Source organism: Octopus bimaculoides, chromosome 3 (genome assembly GCF_046866305.1).
Source record: "Octopus bimaculoides isolate indiv1 chromosome 3, ASM4686630v1, whole genome shotgun sequence".
NCBI lineage: Eukaryota > Metazoa > Mollusca > Cephalopoda > Octopoda > Octopodidae > Octopus > Octopus bimaculoides.
In genome coordinates, this window is record NC_142930.1 from 5,573,814 (window position 1) to 5,596,699 (window position 22,886).

At 37.2% G+C, this 22,886-nt stretch overlaps 2 protein-coding genes across 17 annotated transcripts in view; one reads left to right on the forward strand and one right to left on the reverse strand.

Annotated features, from left to right (window-relative positions):
- Nucleotides 1-14,845, reverse strand: part of LOC106867196 (E3 SUMO-protein ligase NSE2) — a 33,060-nt gene extending 18,215 nt beyond the window's left edge. The window contains exon 1 of one of the 3 annotated variants that reach the window (XM_052966666.2): nt 14,707-14,845. Coding sequence is in view for 1 of the 3 variants with exons in the window: in XM_014912002.3 (XP_014767488.2) it covers nt 1,718-1,735 (18 nt within the window). In the remaining 2 variants the exon portion in view is untranslated. Of the gene's footprint in view, nt 40-1,717; nt 1,849-14,706 lie in introns of those variants that run through there. The other 2 variants (XM_014912002.3, XM_014912003.3) reach the window with 2 other exon arrangements.
- LOC106867195 (nucleolar transcription factor 1) overlaps nt 748-22,886 on the forward strand; it is a 62,457-nt gene continuing 40,318 nt past the window's right edge. For 4 of the 14 annotated variants that reach the window (XM_052966662.2, XM_089348501.1, XM_014912001.3 and 1 more), the window contains exon 1: nt 21,297-21,377. Coding sequence is in view for 4 of the 14 variants with exons in the window: in XM_014912000.3 (XP_014767486.1) it covers nt 13,618-13,700 (83 nt within the window). In the remaining 10 variants the exon portion in view is untranslated. Of the gene's footprint in view, nt 1,078-13,551; nt 13,701-20,454; nt 20,669-20,954; nt 21,378-22,275; nt 22,568-22,886 lie in introns of those variants that run through there. The other 10 variants (XM_052966661.2, XM_052966664.2, XM_014912000.3 and 7 more) reach the window with 9 other exon arrangements.

A 22,886-nucleotide genomic window follows, 5' to 3' on the forward strand; every position in this document is an offset into this window, starting at 1 on the left:
CGCTAAGATGATCCCATTATAAGGAAATAGGGGTCAAAGGATGGTGAACTTAAAGAAATAAAGCCAATAAGGAGGAAAATAGGAAATAAAGGTTATAAAGACGCTCCACTAGAAATAGTAACCAGGTATCCAATAAATCGCAGCCTACAGTGTTATAAAAAGAAGGATACATACGGTAATACAAGCCAGGAAACGAAGTTAGTGGAGCACTAAACTGTAGTTATACCTGGGGGAAGGTGGGATCGTTATATCTGTATCGTCTAAGATCATAAAGTTGCCCAATCAGGGCCATTGCATCTAAATAACAACTGTTATTTAATAAAAAGAATAAAGAAATAAACTGCAATCTAAAATAAAGGAAGAAATGCCATCAGTGACGAGTCTATTTTTCATCTTACAGCAATAAATTGTAAAACAAAACAGAAAAATCGTTATTCAATTTTCTCGGGAAACAAAACAAAATAATGTCTTTATAATAATGTTTAAGTATAAACTATATAATTATAGAAATATTTATCAACCTAAGGTGGTGATTTTTTTTTTTGTGTTTATGGTTTTGAAATTTCTTCAATTGCGTTCTCTGATTCCCCCATTTTTCTAATCTAATTTTGTCTTTTTTTTCGCAATTTATGTCATATTTTTTTTATAATTCATATGTTTATGAATAAAATTTTATTCTCTTTACAAACAGATACATTAAAGTTTTTTTTTTTAATTTAACAAGAATACTATGCATAGATGTAATATACCATTTCACCTTGTATAATTCTGTTTGACGCTAGTTTTATTTCTCTACATAATTTATAATACAAAAAAAAATTTTTAATTATCAAATATGTAAAATCTAATATTACCCCAACCCTGATGTTACTCCAGCCAAAAAATAATTACGTACAATGAATTAAATGTTACCAGTCCTACACTGGTTGACGCAGATAACCCGAGTTTAAAGGGCGGATAAATGATGTGAAGTTGGTCTAATTCAAATTTCGATGCGTGGTAAAAAGAAGAAAAGCCAGCTTAATTCTAATATCGACCCAGGACATTGTGTTTACTAAACTATTTATAATTTAAAAGGTATGTAGTTTACTCGATAGAGTTTTGAACTAATTCTTTCGCGAATTTTCATACATGATAGGAAAGGAAAAGAGTAACCATGTGGAGTGCAAAAAAAATAACAAACTTTTTTTTTAGTCTTTCAGAATGGTTATTACAATTTTCGTTGTATGAAACAAAATATGTAAAGAAAAAAAAATACCCTTTTCCTTTAATGCAAGATATGGGACTTCTGAGGACGGTTATTCAAAAGCAAAACCGTAAAAATATATTAATTATTAGAAAATTTTATCTAAAATCAGTTTCTTTCTGGGGCAAACAATAATAACCACGTTTATTTCGCGCCACAGGATGACCTCTGCATGGTCATTAGCATGCTGGAAATAAGAGTCAAATTTCCCTCTAAATCACACTACAGTCTTATATTAACAAAGGACACATTGTGATAATGTAATACTGTATAACACAATAATAATAATAATAATGGTTTCAAATATTGGCACAAGGCCAGCAATTTCAGAGGAGGCGGTAAGTCGATTACATCGACATCAGTACTGTTGGTACTTATTTTATCGACCCCAAATACATCCAATGCCGGGTTCCTAGCAACCATAATGGTGAAACGTATATAGAAATTAAGGCGGAGATAAAGAATACGTACACAACCCGTTTTCGGCATAACAAAAACACATTAACTTGGGCAATATGTGATCTTACATTATCGTGTAAGAGTAAAACCGCTTTACGATTGACCGATGATGGATGCTTTTTCTGCAAATTTTTGTGCAATGATTCCAGTTGGCAACAATATTCATCCACATTAACTGTTTTGTTTTGGTTTAACACTTCATGACAGACGACTCACTTCATATCTTATCCAACATAGAACATTACATTTTTCCAATGTAGTCCTGGTTTGGGAATAGATGCTTCTTTTTAATTGGGGGCTAACTATTGTTTTCATTGTATATGATTATGGAGAACTTCTTTTTTTTCATCATCATCATTATCGTTAACGTCGGCTCTCCTCGCTGGCATGGGTTGGACAGTTTGACTGAGGACTGGCAAGCCAGGAGGCTGTACCAGGCTCCAGTCTAAATCTGGCAAGGTTTCTACAGCTGGACACCCTTCCTAATGCCAGCCACTCCAAGAATGTAGTGGATGCTTATCACGTCCCACTGGCATGGGGGCTAATCAGGCGGCACTGGCATCAACCAAGCTTGAATGGTGCTTTTTACGTGCCAGTCTGGTGACACTGGCCTTGGCCACAACTACGATTTCACTTGACTCAACAGGTCTTCTCAAGCACAGCATATTGCCCGACAATTGAAGGGTACTTTTAAACGGGCCCAGTTATGCAACACTGGCATCGGCCATGGCTATGATCTCACTTGGCTTGCAGAGTCTTCTCAAGCACAGTATATCTCCAAAGGTCTCAGTTGCTTGTCATTGTCTCTGTGAGGCCCAGTGTTCAAAGGTCATGCTTCACCACCTCATCCCATGTCTTCTTGGGTCTACCTCTTCCACAGGTTCCCTCCACTGTTAGGGTGTGACACCACACACAGCTGTCCTCATCCATACGCAACACATGACCAAACCAGTGCAGTCATCTCTCTTGCACACCACATCTGATGCTTCTTATGTCCAACTTTTCTCTCAGAGCACTTACACTCTGTCATGTATGCACACTGACATTACACATCCTGTGGAACATACTAGCTTCATTTCTTTCAAGCCTACACATGTCCTCAGCAGTCACAACTCGAGTTTCACTGCCATGTAGCATGGCTGTTTGCAGACATTTATCATACAGTCTACTTTTCACTCTGAGTGAGACACCCTTTGTCACCAGCAGAGGTAGGAGCTCTCTGAACTTTGCCCAGGCTATTCTTATTCTAGCAGTTACACTTTCAGAGTATCCACCCCACTACTGACTTGGTCACCTAGGTAGCGGAAGCTATCAACTACTTCTAATTTTTCCCCCTGGCATGTGATGGAATCTGTTTTCTGTACATCTTCAGTGTTTATTGCTCCTGTGCATATGCCACATACAAAAACTATCTTCCCAGTTAACCTTCTTTTGATATTTCTGCACTTCTTATGTGTCCATAGCTTCCACCAGGTACATCTTATGGAGTTTCTACCTATGCCTTTTCTACAGATCAAGAAGGGCCATCTACCTGAAGGGATTTGTGATTTGTCTGCTTTCCTACTTACTAAGACTTTGGTTTGGCTAGATTCACTCTAAGGCCCTTCGATTCTAGACTTTGCTTCCACACCCTTAACAGTTGAGGGAACCCGTGGAAGAGGTAGGCCCAGGAAGACCTGGGCTGAGGTGGTGAGGCAAGACCATCGAACATTGGGCCTCACCGAGGCGATGACTACTGACCGAGACCTTTGGAAATGTGCTTTGCGTGAGAAGACCCGGCAAGCCAAGTAAGATTGTTGCCAGTGCCCCTGGACTGGCTCTTGTGCGGGTGGCACATAAAAGACACCATTTCAAGCCTGGCTGTTGCCAGTATCGCCTGACTGGCCTTCGTAGGATTTTCAAGCAAGATCGTTGCCAGTACCCCTGGACTGGCTCTTGTGCGGGTGGCACATAAAAGACACCATTTCGAGCCTGGCCGTTGCCAGTATCGCCTGACTGGCCTTCGTGCGGGTGACACGTAAAAGCACCCACTACACTCTCTGAGTGGTTGGCGTTAGGAAGGGCATCCAGCTGTAGAAACTCTGCCAAATTAGATTGGAGCCTGGTGTTGCCATCCGGTTTCACCAGTCCTCAGTCAAATTGTCCAACCCATGCTAGCATGGAAAGCGGACGTTAAACGATGATGATGATGATGACCTGAAACTTCTTCTCTAGTTCTGGTAGTGACTCAGCGAGCAAGGTCATCAGCACAGAGGAACTTTGTTATTACCTGGAGGACTATGATAAATAACAAGGGGCTGAGGACTGATCCTTGGTGAACCCCTACTTCTACCCAGAATTCCTCACTATACTCGTTGCCAACCCTCACCTTACTGACAGCATCCCTGTACATGGCTTGTACAGCTCTCACCAACCACTCATCTATCCCTAGTTTCTGCATTGATCACCAGACAAAGGATCAGGAGACCCTGTTAAAGGCTTTCTCCTTGTCAACAAAAGCCAAGGTATTTATCGTGCAGCTGTCTTACCAGAAATATAGCATCAGTGGTGTTTCTCCCTGGCACAAACCCAAACTGCATTTCGTCTAAACTAACTCTTTCCCTAATTTGTTGGGCTATAACCCTCTCCATGACTTTCATCATCTGATCCAACAATTTGATACCGCTGTAATTATTCCTATCTAATGCATCACCTTTACCTTTGTAGCAGTTGACTATGGTGCTGCTACACCAGTCATTTGGTATGACTCCTTCATGTAATACCTGGTTGACTATATGGCTAACTAGACTATAGCCTACACTGCCAGATATTTTAAGCTTTCCCTGTCTTCATATCCCTTAATTGCTTTATCTACCAAGGTACTGTCAATTTGAATAGCTGGTCCCTCTGTTGGGTTGACATTTGGCAGACTCTCTTTTTCCCATTCATTCTCTTTGTGTCCTCACAACATCGCTGCCACCAACCACTGCCATCACCACTGAAAATTCTACCCAGGAAAAGCTTAGTAGTAGAGATGATGAGGGACCCACTGACCAAGTTAAGCCACTTCATTGTTCATTATTTTACGATCAAAGTGTGACTTGAGCTGTTTTGCTGATTCTTGTACTGTTTGCTATGGATTTTCTTTGATTAAGATTTTACAAAGCTCAGTATTAGCAAAACTTGATCGTCCAGATTGAGAAGAATCTGGAAGAGAAATGTTTCATGAGTGAAACTAGCCAAACCGTACGTCTGGACACTTAAAACTTCATCTCAATAGACAGAATAAATCATTTCTTGTTACTTTCATTGCTGAAGAGCCCCTTTTGAATTCCTACAGCATATAATGTCTGATATAGGTCTCATAAAAACTCATTTTTAAAAGGGTAAAATCAATTCACTTTTAACCATTATGGAAGAAAGTAAAACATTAGAATCATCATCATTTAAAGTCTGTTTTCCATGCTGATATGGGTTGGACGGTTTGACCGAAAATTGGTGAGCCAAGGAGCAGCACCAGGTTCTGATCTGATTTGGCATGTGAAAATGAATGTTTATTTTACTGTAAATATCGAAAATGTACCTTGAAAGTGATCATGTCAAGAATGTGACAGGACTTTCTTTGCAACCTAATACAAAGGCAAATCAACTTCAAGATTGGTTCGCTTCTGCCTTCCCCCAATGAAGAGCTCTAGTTTCTGTAGCTGTACTTTGTTGAAGACTGGAAGAGTTAGGCCCTTAATAGAAACACCATTACCCAGACAAAAGTTTGATTTGATTCTTCCACTTCAAGATATTGTCCCTGAAGAGAACAGCTGTCATGGGTTTCACATGTGTTTTTGAGTTTAACCCACTTTGGAGTTTCAGATAATAATTGATAAACACAAGAGGCCTTCTGGTGACCGTAGATGCTGTTTCAATGCAGTGAAGTTACTGTGATCATGAATAGAAATCCACACTGAAAATGAGATGTCATTCTGAAGTACAGAGACACAGCTACCAAGACTATAAACAGGACACTTACAGGGTATTCAGGATAAATTTGACAATTTTTTATGTCTCATTTATCTGTGCCAGTGGCATGTAAAAAGCACCATTCAAGCATGGTCGATGCCAGTGCCGCCTGACTGGTCCCTATGCTGGTGTCATGTAAAAAGCACCTTCTACACTCTTGGAGTGGTTGGCGTTAGGAAGGGCATCCAGCTTTAGAAACCCTCCCAGATCAGATTGGAGCCTGGTGCAGTCTCCTGGCTTGCTAGTCCTTAGTCAAACTGCCCAACCCATGCCAGCATGAAAAATGGACGTTGAACAATGACGATGATGATGATGATAACATCACTCCTTCATAGGCAGCCTATGAACTGTTCATCCCAGCCTCGTAACAGTTTCAAATAAAATAAAATTGTTTTTCACTTTCACTTTGTATTCATATTTAATACGTTTGAACTTGATATCTGTCATTTAGGCAAATTATGAAATAAGTTATTCTCCAGAGAGTTATTCCTCATATGATGGCTAACTTAGGGAGCATATTTTTGTCATCGTGGGTAATATTGGGGAAAATGGCAATAATCACTGTTTGAATTTTATCAAATCAAATTGTCTGGTACTTATACAAAATGAATACTAATTTTCAAAAGAAAAATATTCATTACCTTCAAATAAGATTAAATAAAATTAATTTCTTGTGTAATTCTTTCCATTACAACTCTGTCATTTATTCTCTTTCCTTATGTCTCTATGATTCTTTATTGCACTCTCAATATGGTTCTTTTACTCATTGCCTGCCATTCTACACCTCTTATTTTGACTCTCTCTCTCTCTCTCATTTGAAAATAACACCAAAGTAGTTAATGTCTCAGATATCTTAGAAAATTACTATTTGTAAATCTCACGAGAGTTATTCAGCAACAGTACTTTGGAGTAAAGATTGTTTTCCAACATAACATGGCAGTCCTGGTTTAGGACAAATGTTGCTGTAATTTAGCCCTAGGAGACATTGTCTCCAGCTGGCTATATGACACGATCTGTGTCCTTATATTTTCAAACAAGGTGTCACTATCAACCTAGATCTAAACCTAAATTACCCTTACCATAAACTGAATGAGCCACTACATTATATCAATGTCCCATCCAATTATCCTGCATTTACCCTTAATAGCATCATCATTCGTGTTTCTATCAGGATTTCTCACCTATCATTGAATAATCATGCCCTATGCTATAACCAGGCTCTCCAGAATAACGGCTTCCATGAGAAGATCTCTTATATCCTCATTACTGAACTAAAAACACAACTTGCATTTCTCTTTCCTGGTGCAGATCCTGATCGTTACTTCTACCCATCAACCTGCAACTGACTTCTCCTATGCCCAGTGCTTATCCAGTTTTCTGGCTGCTTCGAAGGTTAAATAACCTATAACTCAAACCTTCCCAAGTAGACCTACCCATCACATTTCCATGTTTTAAGCCTTCCATAGGCAGAAAGCAGAAGATCTTATGGTTTACGTCAGCATTTCTCTCTTCAGGTTCAATCTTTACCCAAGCTATTTTTCAAAATCTCTTGCTCCAATTTCTCACCACAACATAAATGCATCCTCTTATAGCTGCAAACTAAGCTGGGCTATGGTAGACCTTACGATCTATCCACCTGGACCCTACCTTAACACACCTCATTATAATAATACAACCCTTGGAAACCCTACCCTCTTCAATAATAGCATCTTTGGTACTACTGTCCTTCCTACTATCAACCTGACCACATATAACAGCAGTGATAACCCTCTTCCAGTGCAACACTAGTAATAATATCTCCAGTCCTTCTTTGAGGATAACAGACCATATCAACCTGACCAGAATGGGGATTAGTCCTAAGTTGTCCCTGGTAGGATAACTTGCAACTGCCGAGTCTCTCAACTTTGTCTGTTGGATGGTTTTTGTTTATGCTATAATGTAGTATATAAATGCTGGGTAGTAAGACGATGTTCCCACCAGGCTAGGGTCTACATTGGTGGTACAATTGATTTACTGGGTTAACATGAATTTGTTTTCAAAACAAGCCTCTAAACTCTCTACCTCTCTAGCTACATACATACACAACCTCAAGTCCTGGAATATTCCCTATACCTTATTCTGGTCCATTACATGTGAAGCTTTCCTATACAATACTAACCACTGTGTTTGAAAACTGTGTTCAAGGGAGTCACTATCCTTTGCAACCATACCTCTTCATTACTCAGTAGGTTTTCTGACATAATCTTTTCATGTAAGCACAAATTTTAATTCACTTTTGCTTGTTATGTAAAGTCTCTATGATCTCTTCTAATTATGATTAAGCTTTAACTTATCATTTAGCATATCTTTCTCTGCCACTACCCTACTCTTATTCCTTGAATTCTTTCCTTGCCTCCTCTTGTCTTTCCCAATAACCAGCTCCCATCCCGAATTGATTCAAAGTCTACTCCTCTCTCTTATAGCTTTCTCCATATTGCAACATCCCTCTTACTCTGCTATCCCAACCCCCTTCCCTTATTTCAGTCCTTATCTTATCCTGTCTTTCTCTATTGCCAGCAACCATCCCTAATTGATTTAGGGTCTGCTTAACAGACAGCATACCTGACCTTATCTTTCTCCCCCCTCTCCTCTACTGCTTCTATTCACTTGTCCCTGATTGCTGACCTCCCCCATTCCTTGCCTGTATCTCATCTTGGCCTTCCTCTTCCTCTCAAATCCCCCTCCATAAGCCACTTACATCCTCCCTCTCCCTGCCTTTTATTCTTTTCTTCCTCTTCTTCCTCTCTATGTTTAAATCTCTTGCACTACTATGTGAACTGCTATTATCAATTCTTTTTCCTGATGAAGGAAGCACATCTTATGGTAATTTCTTTATGCAATCATTTACTGGTTGCTTATGTATGACTTTTTGCACATTCCATCTACTAATATTGAACATTGTGATTATTACCTAATTCTGAACTTCTAGAAACAGCTGTCGAGTTAAACTATGCATTCTCTCATTAGTATTCTGTATTATATATGCACTATGTAAATTTATCTATCTATCTATCTATCTATATATCTATCTATCTATCTATCTATGTGTGTGTGTGTGTGTGTATATATATATATATATATATATATATATATATATATATATATATATGCTTGTACATATGTGTTTATCTTCTGAATGTATTTAGTTATATGTATCTGTCTATATATATGAACTGATACACCCTCGTTTACGACGACGAGAGTTCCGGTTCATCCAATCAATGGAACAACTTCATCGTGAGATTAGCGTGCAAGTGGCTGACCACTCCACAGACATGCGAACCCCTTCACATACTTCTCAGGGAGATTCAGCGTGACTCAGAGTATGACAAGGCTGGCCCTTTGAAATACATTGACTACTCATTTTTGCCAGCTGAGTGGACTGGAGCAACGTGAAATAAAGTGTCTTGCTTAAGGACACAACGCACCGCTAGGAATCGAACTCGCGACCCTACGATCGCGAGCCGAACACCCTAACCACTAAACCACGCTCCTTCACACACGCGCGCGCGCGCGCGCACACACACACATACTATATATATATATATATATATATATATATATATATATATATATATATATATATATATATCTGAAAGCCTAATCATATTTATCTGTATCACTATCTGTATATCAGCTCACCTGGATTTCTTCTGTAGCCATTATTTTACTCGTTGGACCTAATCTTCGATAAAGATTTCGGAGTTTAAATTCAAATTATTTGAGCACTACTACATGTTTTCTATATTAAGCATCTCCAGATCTCACCTTCTGAATCAAAATCGCTGACGTGGCTGATGACAGTACCGCCTGATTGGTATTCGTGCCAGTGGAACGTTAAAAGCACCTCCGAGCGTGATCGTTGCCAGGGCCACGGATTGGCTCCCGTGCCGGTGGCACGTAAAAAGCATCATTCGAGCGTGATCGTTGCCAGCGTCGCCTTACCGGCACATGTGCCGGTGGTACGTGAAAAACAACATTCGAGCGTGGTCGTTGCCAGTGCCGCCTGACTGGCTCCCGTGCAAGTAACACGTAAAAAAAACACCTTTTGAGCATGGTCGTTGCCAGAACCGCCTGTCTGGCCTTCGTGTCAGTTGCACGTAAAAGCACCCACTACACTCTCGGAGTGGTTGACGTTAGGAAGGGCATCCAGCTGTAGATCAGTTTGAGCCTGGTGCAGCCTTGTGGCTCCCCAGTCCTCAATCCAACCGTCCAACCCATGCCAGCATGGAAAGCGAACGTTAAACGACGACGACGATGATGATGATGATATATATGTACTGAATCAACAAATGAACGTATGATCGTGCGATAGCAAGTATGCGTGTATTTTTATATATAGATTTTATCAGTTTTGTATATAACCTACAAATGTAATTTAATTCCTCACCTCATTCATATTGTACCTTATTTACATTGTAATTTACTCTTTATTGCCCTAATTATATTTGCACATTATATCTTACCCGCAACAAACCTTGTAACCCCCTCCGCCTAGACATATATACCATTACTAACCATAAACAATATCATTCAGTCTGCTGTGATGATTCTAAAAACTAACGCATAAAATATCTAAGGGTGTATTTTGTTTCACCTCTGAAGTGATTCCTCGAGTATAGTCCGCCCTTGAGTATAATACGCAGGGGATTTTTAGAGGGCTGTATCTCTGAAAAACCTAAACCTTGTGTATAATACGCACCCCTTCTCTAACTCGAGTCAAGGAGGTCTATATAATGTCCTTGGTTTGTAAACGTATATACGGTAACGTCCTTTATTATTATTGTAAATATAACATAATGCAAATGTGTAGCATTTTTGTGCACTTTGCAGAAAATAAAGAAATAACAGTAATAACGTCAGTGAAAAATAAATATTAAGTAAATTGCCTTTACATATTTATCACTTAGAAAATTTTGCTTCGAAAATATTTTTCATTTTTAACCTCGTATATAGTACGCACTAGGGATTTTGACCTTTAAATTTTTGGGGAAAAATGCTGATTATACTCGAGGATATACGGTATGCTCAGAAATATAACCTACAAAAGACTACACACGAGTGACAAGGGTTAATAAATATTGCATTAGCTTAACATTTGAAAAGGAAAAGAGTCTTTATGTTTCGAACGTTGTGCATGTGTGTGTGTGTGTGTAAAACACCTTTGAACAAACAGCCTTGGAGCCAACAAAATGGAGATCATCGTGTCAAAATGGTATAAAAAGGCTTTGTTTCAACCAGCATTAACAAGCAAAGGGGTGCAAGGCAAAGCAGAAAAGCGGCTGCAAGCATACCCCGCTGCATTGACCCGTAATCCTCAAGCTTGCAACATTTGCGGGCTTCTTTGTAAATCGTTGGTGGGACTCAAATGTCACATTCGACATAAGTATTAGGACGCCAAAGAAAGTGTACATTGTCAGATCCTCATTCATACATTAAAACCAACGGGAGAGTCCATCATATATATATGCATATATATATAATTCGATTAGAGGTTATGTTAGCCTCATGAAGAATGGTGTCATCCAAGGAAATACTGATCCAATACCTAATATTTGGTGGGGTGGGGTGGGAAATTGATTTCCTTAAAATAATAGGTGTGTATAAAAACCTGTAGTTTATATTCGTTAAATATTAAGTCCATATTTCTGAGCATATATTCAGAGGGGGAAAATATATACTTTTAGATGTTTTATGTGTGTTTATGGATTCATTAGAAGATATTGTGCACAGAAATATGAACTTATTAATTCACTAAGTATAATAGAAACAGCTGTAAGGGATAATGATCGATTTGTTGTTGATAATAAACTTCACAATTTCCATTTTCTTCTTCCTTTATATATATATATGCATTGAACGATACGAACAATGTGATATTTTCGAAGGCAACGTTGCCGTTAGGGCAGCAGAAATAATGAGTAAATTACTCTTACAAGGCGGAAAAAGTTGTCAACAACCAGCCATGGGACTCGAACCCACATTCCTCAAGACTCCGGCTGAGTACTTTACCATTAAACTAAACTACCCGCTGGCAATTTCATTCCTCGATTTAGACGTTAAATAGCTTATTGAACAACCACATGATAGATGAGAGGTTTTGGTATCCAGAAGACCCAAAAGGCAGGTATGGCTATGTAAGTGCTACGTAAGGACCGTAGTTAAACTTCCGGTTCAATAATTGCATGAGTGAGGAGTTTGTGGCAGGTCGTGTGCGAGCGTGTATATGTTAAATAAGATAAGACAACAAAGCCAGTGTGAAATTTCTAGGACATTTTATAAAGAGAAGAGTAGTCTGACAGCTGTTTCAGGGATATAAAAGATATCCAACCATCAGAGACGATATGAGAGAGTTAACTAAAAGGAAATAGTTGAGTTCAATAAAAGAAGTTATTTTGGAAAGGGAGAGATATAAGAAGTATAAAGGCAAATACACACACACACACGCACACAATCTACGGAGACCCTGCCGGATCAAATTAGTTCCAGGGATGGATAGTAAGCATTAAGAAGTACAAACAGAGCTGCCGTGTTTTTATGGGAAATCTTAGGGTGAAAGGGAATCGATCGCTCCTCAGGATCAAAGCGTAAAAAGAAAATTGAAAGACTGATCAGAGCAGAAATACAGAGTAGAGAATTGTAGAAAGGATACAAAATATAGTTGGTCATAATGATATTGCTTACAGAGAGTAAAATACCGTAGAAAATTCTTATCTGATAAAATCAAATACGTCTACTTTTGAGAAGATATATCGTCGAGAACATCGCTAATATGCCTAGCATTGATCTCAGTTCAATGTGGCTGCTTTTACTGAAAATTTGAGAGCCATTGAAAGAAAATTGCTAAAAGTACAAATTTAAAGTCTACATAACGTATAATATTTATTTTTAGTATTGGAAAACGAAATTTTCATATCTATCAAAGAACTATCGATTAAATCCATCATCCAATAAATATTGTGCAATGTTATTTTTAAAAAGCATTTTGGTTTTATTTGCTTATTCTCTCTCTAATTTTGAAATATCTGAAAGATCGATAATAGATATTTGCCAAAATTCAGATATCTCCTCATTGGTTTCTTTTACTTTTTTTAAATTTAAAATCCCGTGACTGTGTGGTAAGAAGCTTCCTTCCCAACTACATGGTTCCGGGTTCAATTCCACTGCGTGGCACCTTGGGCAAGTGTTTTATACTATAGTCACGGGCCGACCAAAGCCTTGTGAGTGGATTTGGTAGACGGAAACTGAAGGAAGCCCGTCGTATATCTATCTATATATGTATGTATACATATATATGTGTGTGTGTGTTTGTCACCCCACCGTCGCTTGACAACTGATGTTGGTGTATTTTCGTCCCCGTAACTTAGCGGTTCGGTAAAAGGGACCCATAAAATATGTACCAGGCTTACAAAGAATAAGTTCAGGGTTCGATATCTTCGACTAAAAGGCGGTGCTCCAGCATGGCTATAGTCAAAATGACTGAAACAAGTAAAAGAATAAAAAAATGCTAAGCCAAGTCAAAGGATTTTCAAGTCTTAGTTAAACCTCGAATTATTATTATTATTATTGTTGTGTATAACAAATATTGTATGCAATAGTTTTGAGTTTAAAAGTTTAAAAAAAACATCATTTAGTATGTCAAAAGGAATTCATCTTTGAAGTTTCATTCTATTTAAAATCAGTCAAATTTTATTCTAAACATTCATAATCTTTATTTTGATTATATATAATGTCTTAAAATCGATCTGTTGTCTCTTCATTTTAGTGTATTAAGAGTTTTTTAAAAATGTGTTGTATATTTCATTTCTTTCTAGTCGTATTTGGCGGTAAAAACTATTTGATCCGTTGACCCTGTCTCATGAAGTGCTCCAATTTTTGAAATGATAACATTGTCTAATTCTGAAATACGCAAAGCACGGCAATTACACGAAAAAAGAATGGTTAAGGGATTGACTCTGTTGAAGTAAGTTTCTTTTTTTTTTTAAAGATTTTACCCATTGTTTAATAATTTTAATCCGTTGTAAACTCTTAAGAAATATTTGGACCGAACTTCTCAAAAGCTTATTTCTTTTCTATCGCTTTGAAAACAAAAACCACAGAAAATATGTTATTTAAAAAATTAAGATTTTGTGATTAAATCAACTAATGTTGGGGATTAATTAAACAGAAATATTATTTTTTTTTCTCTCAATAATTTGTGCATTTAACCTATCTTAAACTTATTTAACGTATCTTAAGATTTTCTCAGTTTAAATTTGTTGTGTATGAAAGCTATGTCGTTAAATTAAAAGGTATTGTCCATCTGTTTAAAAATAACCTTAATCTTTGTATTCTTTGTTCATTTGCTCATCAAAACCATGATTTTAAAAAGAATGAAGTGTTTCATTCTAGAACGAATGGATAATTTCTGCCGCTGTTACCGATGCCTAGAATGCTTTCTTTCGAATCTGTAAAATATGACACGAAGACTTGCAAAACGTAAATCAGAATGTTTTCCAAAGTTACTATGACTCATTAATATGACTTTGGGGGACATATACTAACGTTATACCCTTCGATGTAGCTATTGGTAATTACAGGACATGAGTAGGTTCTACGGAAATAGGTTTAAATCTGATTTATTTTTCTTTACTCATGTAAGAGTAATCTTGATCTTAGAAATTATGAAATTTTGTCCGTGTTTAACGTAGTAATATCACGCTGCCATGTAAAGAAACGGATCGGTTATCTGTATAATCTTTCTAATTTTGACATAATTTTGAGGGAAGGGGCAGGTCGATTACATCGGTTCCAGTACTTGACTGATATTCATTTTCTCGATCCCGAAATGTTGAAAAGCAAAGTCGACCTCATCATCATCATCATCATGGAAGCTGTTCGCCTGTAGCGAACATAAAAGCAATTAGCGATAATCTTCCATATAGGGAGGTAAAAAAAAAGTAAATAAAAATACAAGGGAAATAACTTACGTCTTACTCGTATCATCCGTATTACTCTGATTGAAGTTAACTGTTTATATATAAATCACACACGTGATTGAATATCATAGTTTCTTTCGTTTTTAATTGACGAGTGAGGATTTCGTTTTGAGGAATAAGTTGTTGTGCAGCCGGTCTTCCACGAGGCATTTTCGATCTCTCATAAGAAACTATGATATTCAATCACGTGTGTGTGATTTATATATGAACAGTTAACTTCAATCACGTGTGTAATTTATTTATAAACAGCTAAAAAAAAAAAACACATTTCAGAGTAGTACAGATGATACTAGTAAGACGTAAGTTATTTCCCTTGTATTTTTATTTACTTTTTTTTACCTCCCTATACTGGAAGATTACCGCAATTAGCATATTTGCGCTTGAATCAGAACGTGTCAATAAATATGCAGATCATTGCTGTTCACCGTGCGTATGGCGATTTATTATCGGTTGACAAATATCAACACAGATAATACTGAAAATATTGACAAGGCTATCGGCTTTTGTCAGATTCGTTAGTCCGAGTACATCTGGCTGATGAGACACAAAATATCGAAACATCGGTATCCAAGAATGAATCAAATGTGTTACGAACATGTCGTCGTAAAGAGAGAAGCTGTTCTAATGTGATGAACACAAAAATGAATCTGTCGGAACGAATTAAGAATAATTATGCAAGTCATCATGTGCGCGCACGCACACACACACACACAAAAGCATAAAAGCCAGGAGGTATGAGAGACGAATATATTCATTTAGCCACTTGACATCCTTAGGGTTACGGCCGTTTCGCAACCTTCATGTAATAATTTTAGTGAGGAATAAAATTGTGTACACGTTTGCATTAAATATGCATGTTATGCATCATATAATACAATTTTATATTCATTGCATAGTAATGCAAGTGTATAATTTCATTTCACACTGAATTTATTACTACATGAAGATGGCTGCGAAACGGCCGTAACCCAAAGGGTGTCAAGTGGTTAAATAAACATATTCATCCCTCATTCCTCCTGACTTTTTATGGTTTATATACTTCTCATGAATATCATCGATCGGATCTTCTGGATTTCTGGTGCTTGGACACTCTGCATTACACTTCTCTGTATTGGATTATTATGTAGTCTGATAGCCGTGTTCATTAGAAGAGCTTCATGTGATGATATCTGCACGATTCTCTGAATCCATATTTTACACTACAAATTTGTCACGTACGTTAAACTATTAGTAGCGCATGTAATACATGTGGAGTGAAACACGACGGACTCCAGTTTGTCTACCAAATCCACTCTCAAGGCTTTAGTCGACGCAGGCTGTAGTAGAAAGCACTTGTCCAAGGTGCCACGCACTAGGACTGGACTCAGAACCACGTTGTTTGGAAGCAAGCTGTTCACCCACACAGTTACGGCTTTCTGTGTGTGTGTGCATGCGTGCGTGCATACATGCTTGTATATTTATGTTTGTCTGGAGAGCCAGCGGCTGCACCAGGCTCCAATCTGATCTGGCAATGCTTCTACAGCTGGATGCCCTTCCTAACGCCAACCATCCCGAGAGTGTAGTGGGTGCTTTTTACGTGCCACTGACACGGGAGCCAGTCAGAGGGTACTGGCATCGGCCACGTTCGGATGGTGCATTTTACGTGCCAGCGGCACAGGAGCCAGTCAGGGGTACTAGCATCGGCCACGTTCGGATGGTGCTTTTTACGTGCCACCGGTACGGGAGCCAGTCAGGGGTACTAGCATCGGCCACGTTCGGATGGTGCTTTTTACGTGCCACTGGCACGGGAGCCAGTCAGGGTTACTAGCATCGGCCACGTTCGGATGGTGCTTTTTACGTACCACCGGCATGGGAGCCAGTCAGGGGTACTAGCATCGGCCACGTTCGGATGGTGCTTTTTATGTGCCACCGGCATTGTTTAGGGGTTCACTGCAAGAAAAGCTGTCGCGCTGCACTATTCTTGTTGACTGTAGGGGAGGTCTCAGTTCTTTATCAATAGATCTGCAGAATGTATTGCGGTTAGAATCTTAGCAAGGTGTAGACACTATTATTCCTGAGAGAGGAATAACATAGCACCTTTATATAATCTAATCACACAGTCAACAGCTTTCAGCGGTGTTGTTTCTCTTCTATAAAGACCGCTTTGTTTGTAAGTACAGGGTGCGCCAAAAGTCAAGAAATTTTAATAAAGAATAAAAGAATAGATAGAGCCTGGGTCTTTTCTGTTGCTATCACAGTTTTAGAAATTTTAAAATCAAGTGAAAATTTTCAAATTTGGTATATTGATATAATTTTTCACGCCAAATATGATTTTATTATTCATTTGTTACAGATAAATTTTAGAAAAATGTTACAGTGGTTTAAAGTTTGATAATTTTTACCCAATTAGAAAACGGGATTTGGAAGGTGACGTTCTTTCAGCGTGATAGTTGTCTATCACAAAATGAAAGTAAAAACGTTACGCCGACGAATTTTTATCAAACAAAATGAAATCAAAACATTACGACGGAAGTTGTAAGAAGTTTTGATGAATAAAGTGATATGAAATGGTTGAACAGGCATGTAAATAATTTTAAAAAGGATTAAGTCCTCAACAAAATTTTTTGCGAAAAATTACAAAACAACCAAACTGTACGTTAGGGTTATATTAGGGTGTAGGGTTAGAGTGTAGGGCTAAGGTTAGGATTGAAATGGTCGAACAGGCATGTAAACAATTTAAAAAGGAAAAATTCTTAATGAATTTTTTTGCAAAAAATTACAACCCCCAAATAAAGAAGAGTAAATCCGCGCTAGTCATTAAGAAAGTGAAAATAAAACAATTTTGAAACTGAAATAAAATGCTATTCGTTTCGATATAATTCGATTTATTAATTAAAATGTTTTGATATTTTGCCATATATCCAAAGTTTTAATGCTGCGTATTCATTTCTAAAGGAGAAGAAAGTGTTGAATTATATAAACGCATATTCAAGAGTATGATTGGAGTACAAACAAATATGACTGAATCACATCTAGAGTTTCTTTGCAATTAATACACTTTTTGTAGCGGAAATTCAAAAGTGAAAGTTCAGAAAATAAGCACTCATCAAAAAAGACACATGTAAAGAAAATACACGTCTTGGTAGTTTTAAGCAGTCTCCAGCTTCGCACCAATGTGGCTTGTAGCGTTCGATTGGCTAAAATTACCCCGAATTTGCAAACTATAAAAGCTATTAACTTTTTATTTATTATTTTTATCGCAAAAATGAATTTCATTTTCATAATTTGCATACAAAACTACATCAGTTCAAATTTGAAAACGATTGGAACAAAATCTTAATTAATAGAAAACTGACAGCAACAGATCCATGCCATGTGTTTGTATGCATATATACTGAAAGCCCTTGATTACTTTTGGCCCACTCTTTCTATATTTATGTATATATTAGGTTGAAAAGAAAGATCTGTCGCGTTTCAAAATAGGAAAGAGACAAATGTTTCTTTGGTCTTAATTGATATATTCAACCAAGATAACATTTCCCCTCATTATTGATAACATAATCCTATTTATTTGGCAAATTGTTGATTCTTCTAGCGCAAAATTCTTCTGGTTTGAAAGCAAAGAAACACTCGATATCATTTTTAACCTCTTCACAATTATTAAACTGTTTTCCCTCTAGATTACTGTGATCCGAAAAGATGAGCAAGGCCAGGAGAGTAAGAGGGATGAGACAAACCTTCCATATAGTTCTATAATCATTTCTTGAATAACTTGGGCAATATGTGATCTTACATTATCGTATAAGAGCAACACCTCTTTGCAACTGACCAATGATGGGCGTTTTTTCTGCAATGATTCCAACGGACAACAAATACTTCCCTGCATCAACTGTTTTGTTTCAGTTAAACACTTTATGATAGACAACAGCCTTCATGTCCCATCAAACTGAAAGCATAACTTTTTCAGGGTGTAATCCTTGCTTGGAAACGGATTCTCCTTTTTAATTGGGTGATAAACCCATGTTGTTTACGATGGATGTGATTACCGAGATCCCACTTTTCATAACTTGTGAAAATCCTACGCAGGTAAGGTTTGGTAACAAGTATATTCTTTAATGAGGAGCAGAGGGCAACTCTTTGATTAAAATGAGAAGCAGTGAAATAATGAGGGACCCTCTGACCAAGTTTAGTCACTCCATATTTCTTGAAAATATTTTACGATCGAAGTGTGACAGGAATGGAACTGTTTTAGTAATTCTTATGGAGTTTGCTATGAATTTTCTTCAACTAAAGTTTACCAAAGTTCAATATTGACAGGACTTGGTCGTCCAAATTGAGTGGAATCTGCGAGAGAAAAATTTCCCGAGTGAAAATGATCCAAAGTTGAAGCCAAAGTTTCATTCCAGTAGACAGAACAAATGTTTCTTGCCACTTCGATTGCTGAAGAACTCCTTTTTGAAGCATGTAATGTCTGTTACAAGCCTGGTCTGAACTTATTTTAAAAGGGTTGAAAATCGATATGAATTTAACCACAATGGTGAAAAGTAATCTGCAAAGAAAGGCGGGGGGGGGGGGGGACAATAGAATGTAAAAATTAATGTTTATTTTAGTGTAAGTACTAAAAAAGTACCTTCAAAGTTATATAATGTCATAAATGCGGCAAGAATTTCTTCTGAACCTGTGCTCTCTCTCTCCGCCTCTTTCTGCATGTTCTATAATTTATTTAATGGAGAAGAACATGTATTTTAAGTAATCCCTTTCAATACAGTTTATGGCAACTACATTATTATAAAACTGAGTATTTGTCACCATTAGATTATCCACGGCTACCCAATAGTACGGTTCTAAATATGCTCCAGCATGGCCTCAGTCCAAAGACTGAAACAAGTAAGGGCAAAAAAAATAGTTTATCATCATGATGAGATTATTTCGCGGACGGAATGAAAACTTTGGATCTATTTCAAAACGGGGGCACCAGTATTTTCTTAACGAAACACTTTGAAACTTGGGACACTGGTAGAATGTGTCATATAAAACATCTTTTTCTCTTAGTCTTCTTAACAAAAAAACGTACATCGCAAGTTATTCCATGTTAAAGTTGTCGTATTTCTGTAATTTCAACCAATCACTGACGTCTATTCAGCTGAATAGAGTTACTGCTGGGCGGTCATAAAAATGTTATTCCCTGTGACATATTTCATCCGGTTTAATCGTAATTTATACGCATATATTGTTTATATAATAAATTACGCTGTGCGTATCTATGTGTGTAACAATTTTAGAGTTAGGGTTAGTTTTAGGGTTAGGGTTAGGGTTAACAGTCTAGTTAGGGTTAGGGTTAGGGGATTAATACGATATACACCGTTACAGCGCTAACTGTTTTTCAGTGATTAGTAGAAATTATCGAAATAAGACAATTTTTTACATGAAATAAATTCGAATACAAAAATATTTTTCTGTTCTATAACACAAAATAGATAAGTATACGAAGTTTGAAAGTCTTTCGGTACCAAAAACACTACATAAAACATAAATGAAAACTGGTGCCCCCGTTTTAAACTAGATCCAAAACTTTCACCCATTATAAAAATACTCTACATTAGTCCCAATATCATAACCTGTTGCTAATTGTATTTCCGATCTGATAATAAATCAAATACAAATTTATAGATGTTTCGATCTAAGATTGGTCCTGGTTATGTCTTACTTAATGACATAACCTGACAGGCTATACCAAGTCATTTTTAAAGTCGTTTTGTTATATCATGGCCCATTTAAGTAGGGAGTTGTTGACTGAGGCATGGGCGGATTATCTAGTAAGGTAGTTGTTGACCTAGATATTGGCGGCCTATAGGATATACCTTGAAGAAATTTGTCTAGGTTTCGTTTGAAGGTGGTGGGATCTTTTTCTAAACATTATTAAAGAAAGAACACTGCTTAAAATGGGTAAAAAAAAAGTTATTTAATAAAAAAGGCAAGTATATTCCGCATGTTTAAATTGCCTGAATTGATTAAGCTTCTCTTCATGATAAAAATATCGGTTAATGTTTACAGAAATATCTAAGAATGTAACCGATTAAATAATGTTTAACTTTTTTCTTGTCGTGTCTGGGGAGAGTCAATGAGACATACTTGACTGTTAAAGACATCACACCCACTTTCCCATATAAAATCATGTCTTTCCTTATTACGAACCCATGTTTATCTAATTTTGTGTTTTCTTAAGCCCATTGTGTCTAGATAGACGTTGCCGTATCAGAGCAAACAAAAGACAAGACACTCCGTTGATAGACACCTGCCCGGCAAGCACTTTCGGCCTTCGACGTTTTATGTGTGTGTATCTATCTACCAATATGTGCGTGCTTGTGTATTCATGTATATATGTGTTTGTGTGTGTTTCATTTTTTTAACGTGAAATTCGGTACCTTTCAAGAATTTTAAGAATTCTTCCTAGACTCAAATTTTGACTTCTGAATACAGGACATATCCTGGAAAATACGGACGTATGGTACCCCTAATCTAGATCATTATTCAATATGTCCTTCCCGTATTAAGACAGTAAGTTGAGATTTGGCTGCTGTTTCTAGCAGTCGCAGCGATCGCATTTTAAGGGAGGTAAGTCTTGGTACCGGAAGTTGCTTTTTTTTTTAACTTTTGAAATTGTGTCAACGATTTTTGCAAAGGTAAGAGAACCATTTTACGGAATTAGTCCTTTTAATTCATTTGATGTTGGTTTATTTGGAAATACTAGTTATTGTCGAATTTCTGGGAACGTTCAGTAATGTAAATTACGAATATACACGGATGAAAAAACGACTAGATCGGTTTCCTTCGATGTGTGACAACACTTTAATGACCACTTCGCTTCGACACATTTAAACTTTGTCTATATTCACGATTTCCCTCATCGAATTTCCTGTTAACCACTAACTTTGTTATTGTATTACTCGCCAAATTACATCTCAACATTAAATTCGAAATAGAAATATTCATCGGTCCTCTGGTCGATCTATTTGGCTTAAAACCCGTCAAGGCAGTGCCCCAGTATGGCCGTACTCCAACGACTGAAACAAGTAAAATATAAATAATCGGAAATAATATTTCGCTCCGATTGATTTTTCGGCATAACTACAGGGTAGTTATGTCGATTTTTAATTGTGTTATAGGATAAATATTTCCCAAACTCGGGCAATATTTCTTTTTTCTTGAAATTACATTTCGTCAGATTTGTAACAAATAAAATTTTTTTTAGCCTCCAAGACTTGCGTAGTTCATTGTTTAAGCTGAAAATTTATATTATGATAAAATATATTAGCTAGTATGTGTTTTTATAATGAACATCTATGAAATCTAAAGTTGGCGCTTATTTGCGCGAAGTCACCACGTGCAGTTCTGTTTTGTCTCAACTGCCGCCCTCATTTTGAATTTTTTAAATTATATTCTCTTTGTTTTTTTTTCATTTTACCTGCATTGAGGCAGTTTAATATACATACATATATATATATATATATATATATATATATATATATATATGTATGTATGTATAATGCTCCAATGCAAGTGCGACGTCTATTTCAAATTGACTTGAAATCGACAATGGAGCAGTCTGAGCGCTTGCTTCTTTGGCGCCGTGGGTACCGACTGTGTGGTTAAGAAGCTTGTTTTGCAACCACGTTTTTTTTTTTGTTTTTTTTCCCGGGTTCGGTCTCACTCCGCGGCACCTTGGGCAAATATCTAGGCTGAAAAAGAGTGTGAATAATGTCGTTTCTGTATACCAATATTGCAGGATCGCTGTGTCTTCTACTATAGCCCTGGGCCAACCGATGCTTTCTAAGTGGATTTGGTAGACAGAAGCTGTGCGGAAGGCCGTCGTGTATGTGTGTGTGTATATCTTTGTGTTTGTTACCCCTTCATTCGCTAAACGGCTGGTGTGAATTTGTTTATGACATCCCCGTTACGTGGCGGTTCGGGAAAACTATTCTTCTGAACCAAACCTTAAAAATAGGTATCGGGATCGATTTGTTCGATTAAACACTTCAAGGCAAAGCTCCAGCATGGCTGCAAAAGATAGAAAGATAAGATGTCGGTGGACATTGGAATTAGACACTGAGGGAAAATGGCTGTAACTTTTTTATTTTTTAATTTTGACGATTTTCGTTTTCGCGGTCATGCGATTTCCCCGTAAAAAAATT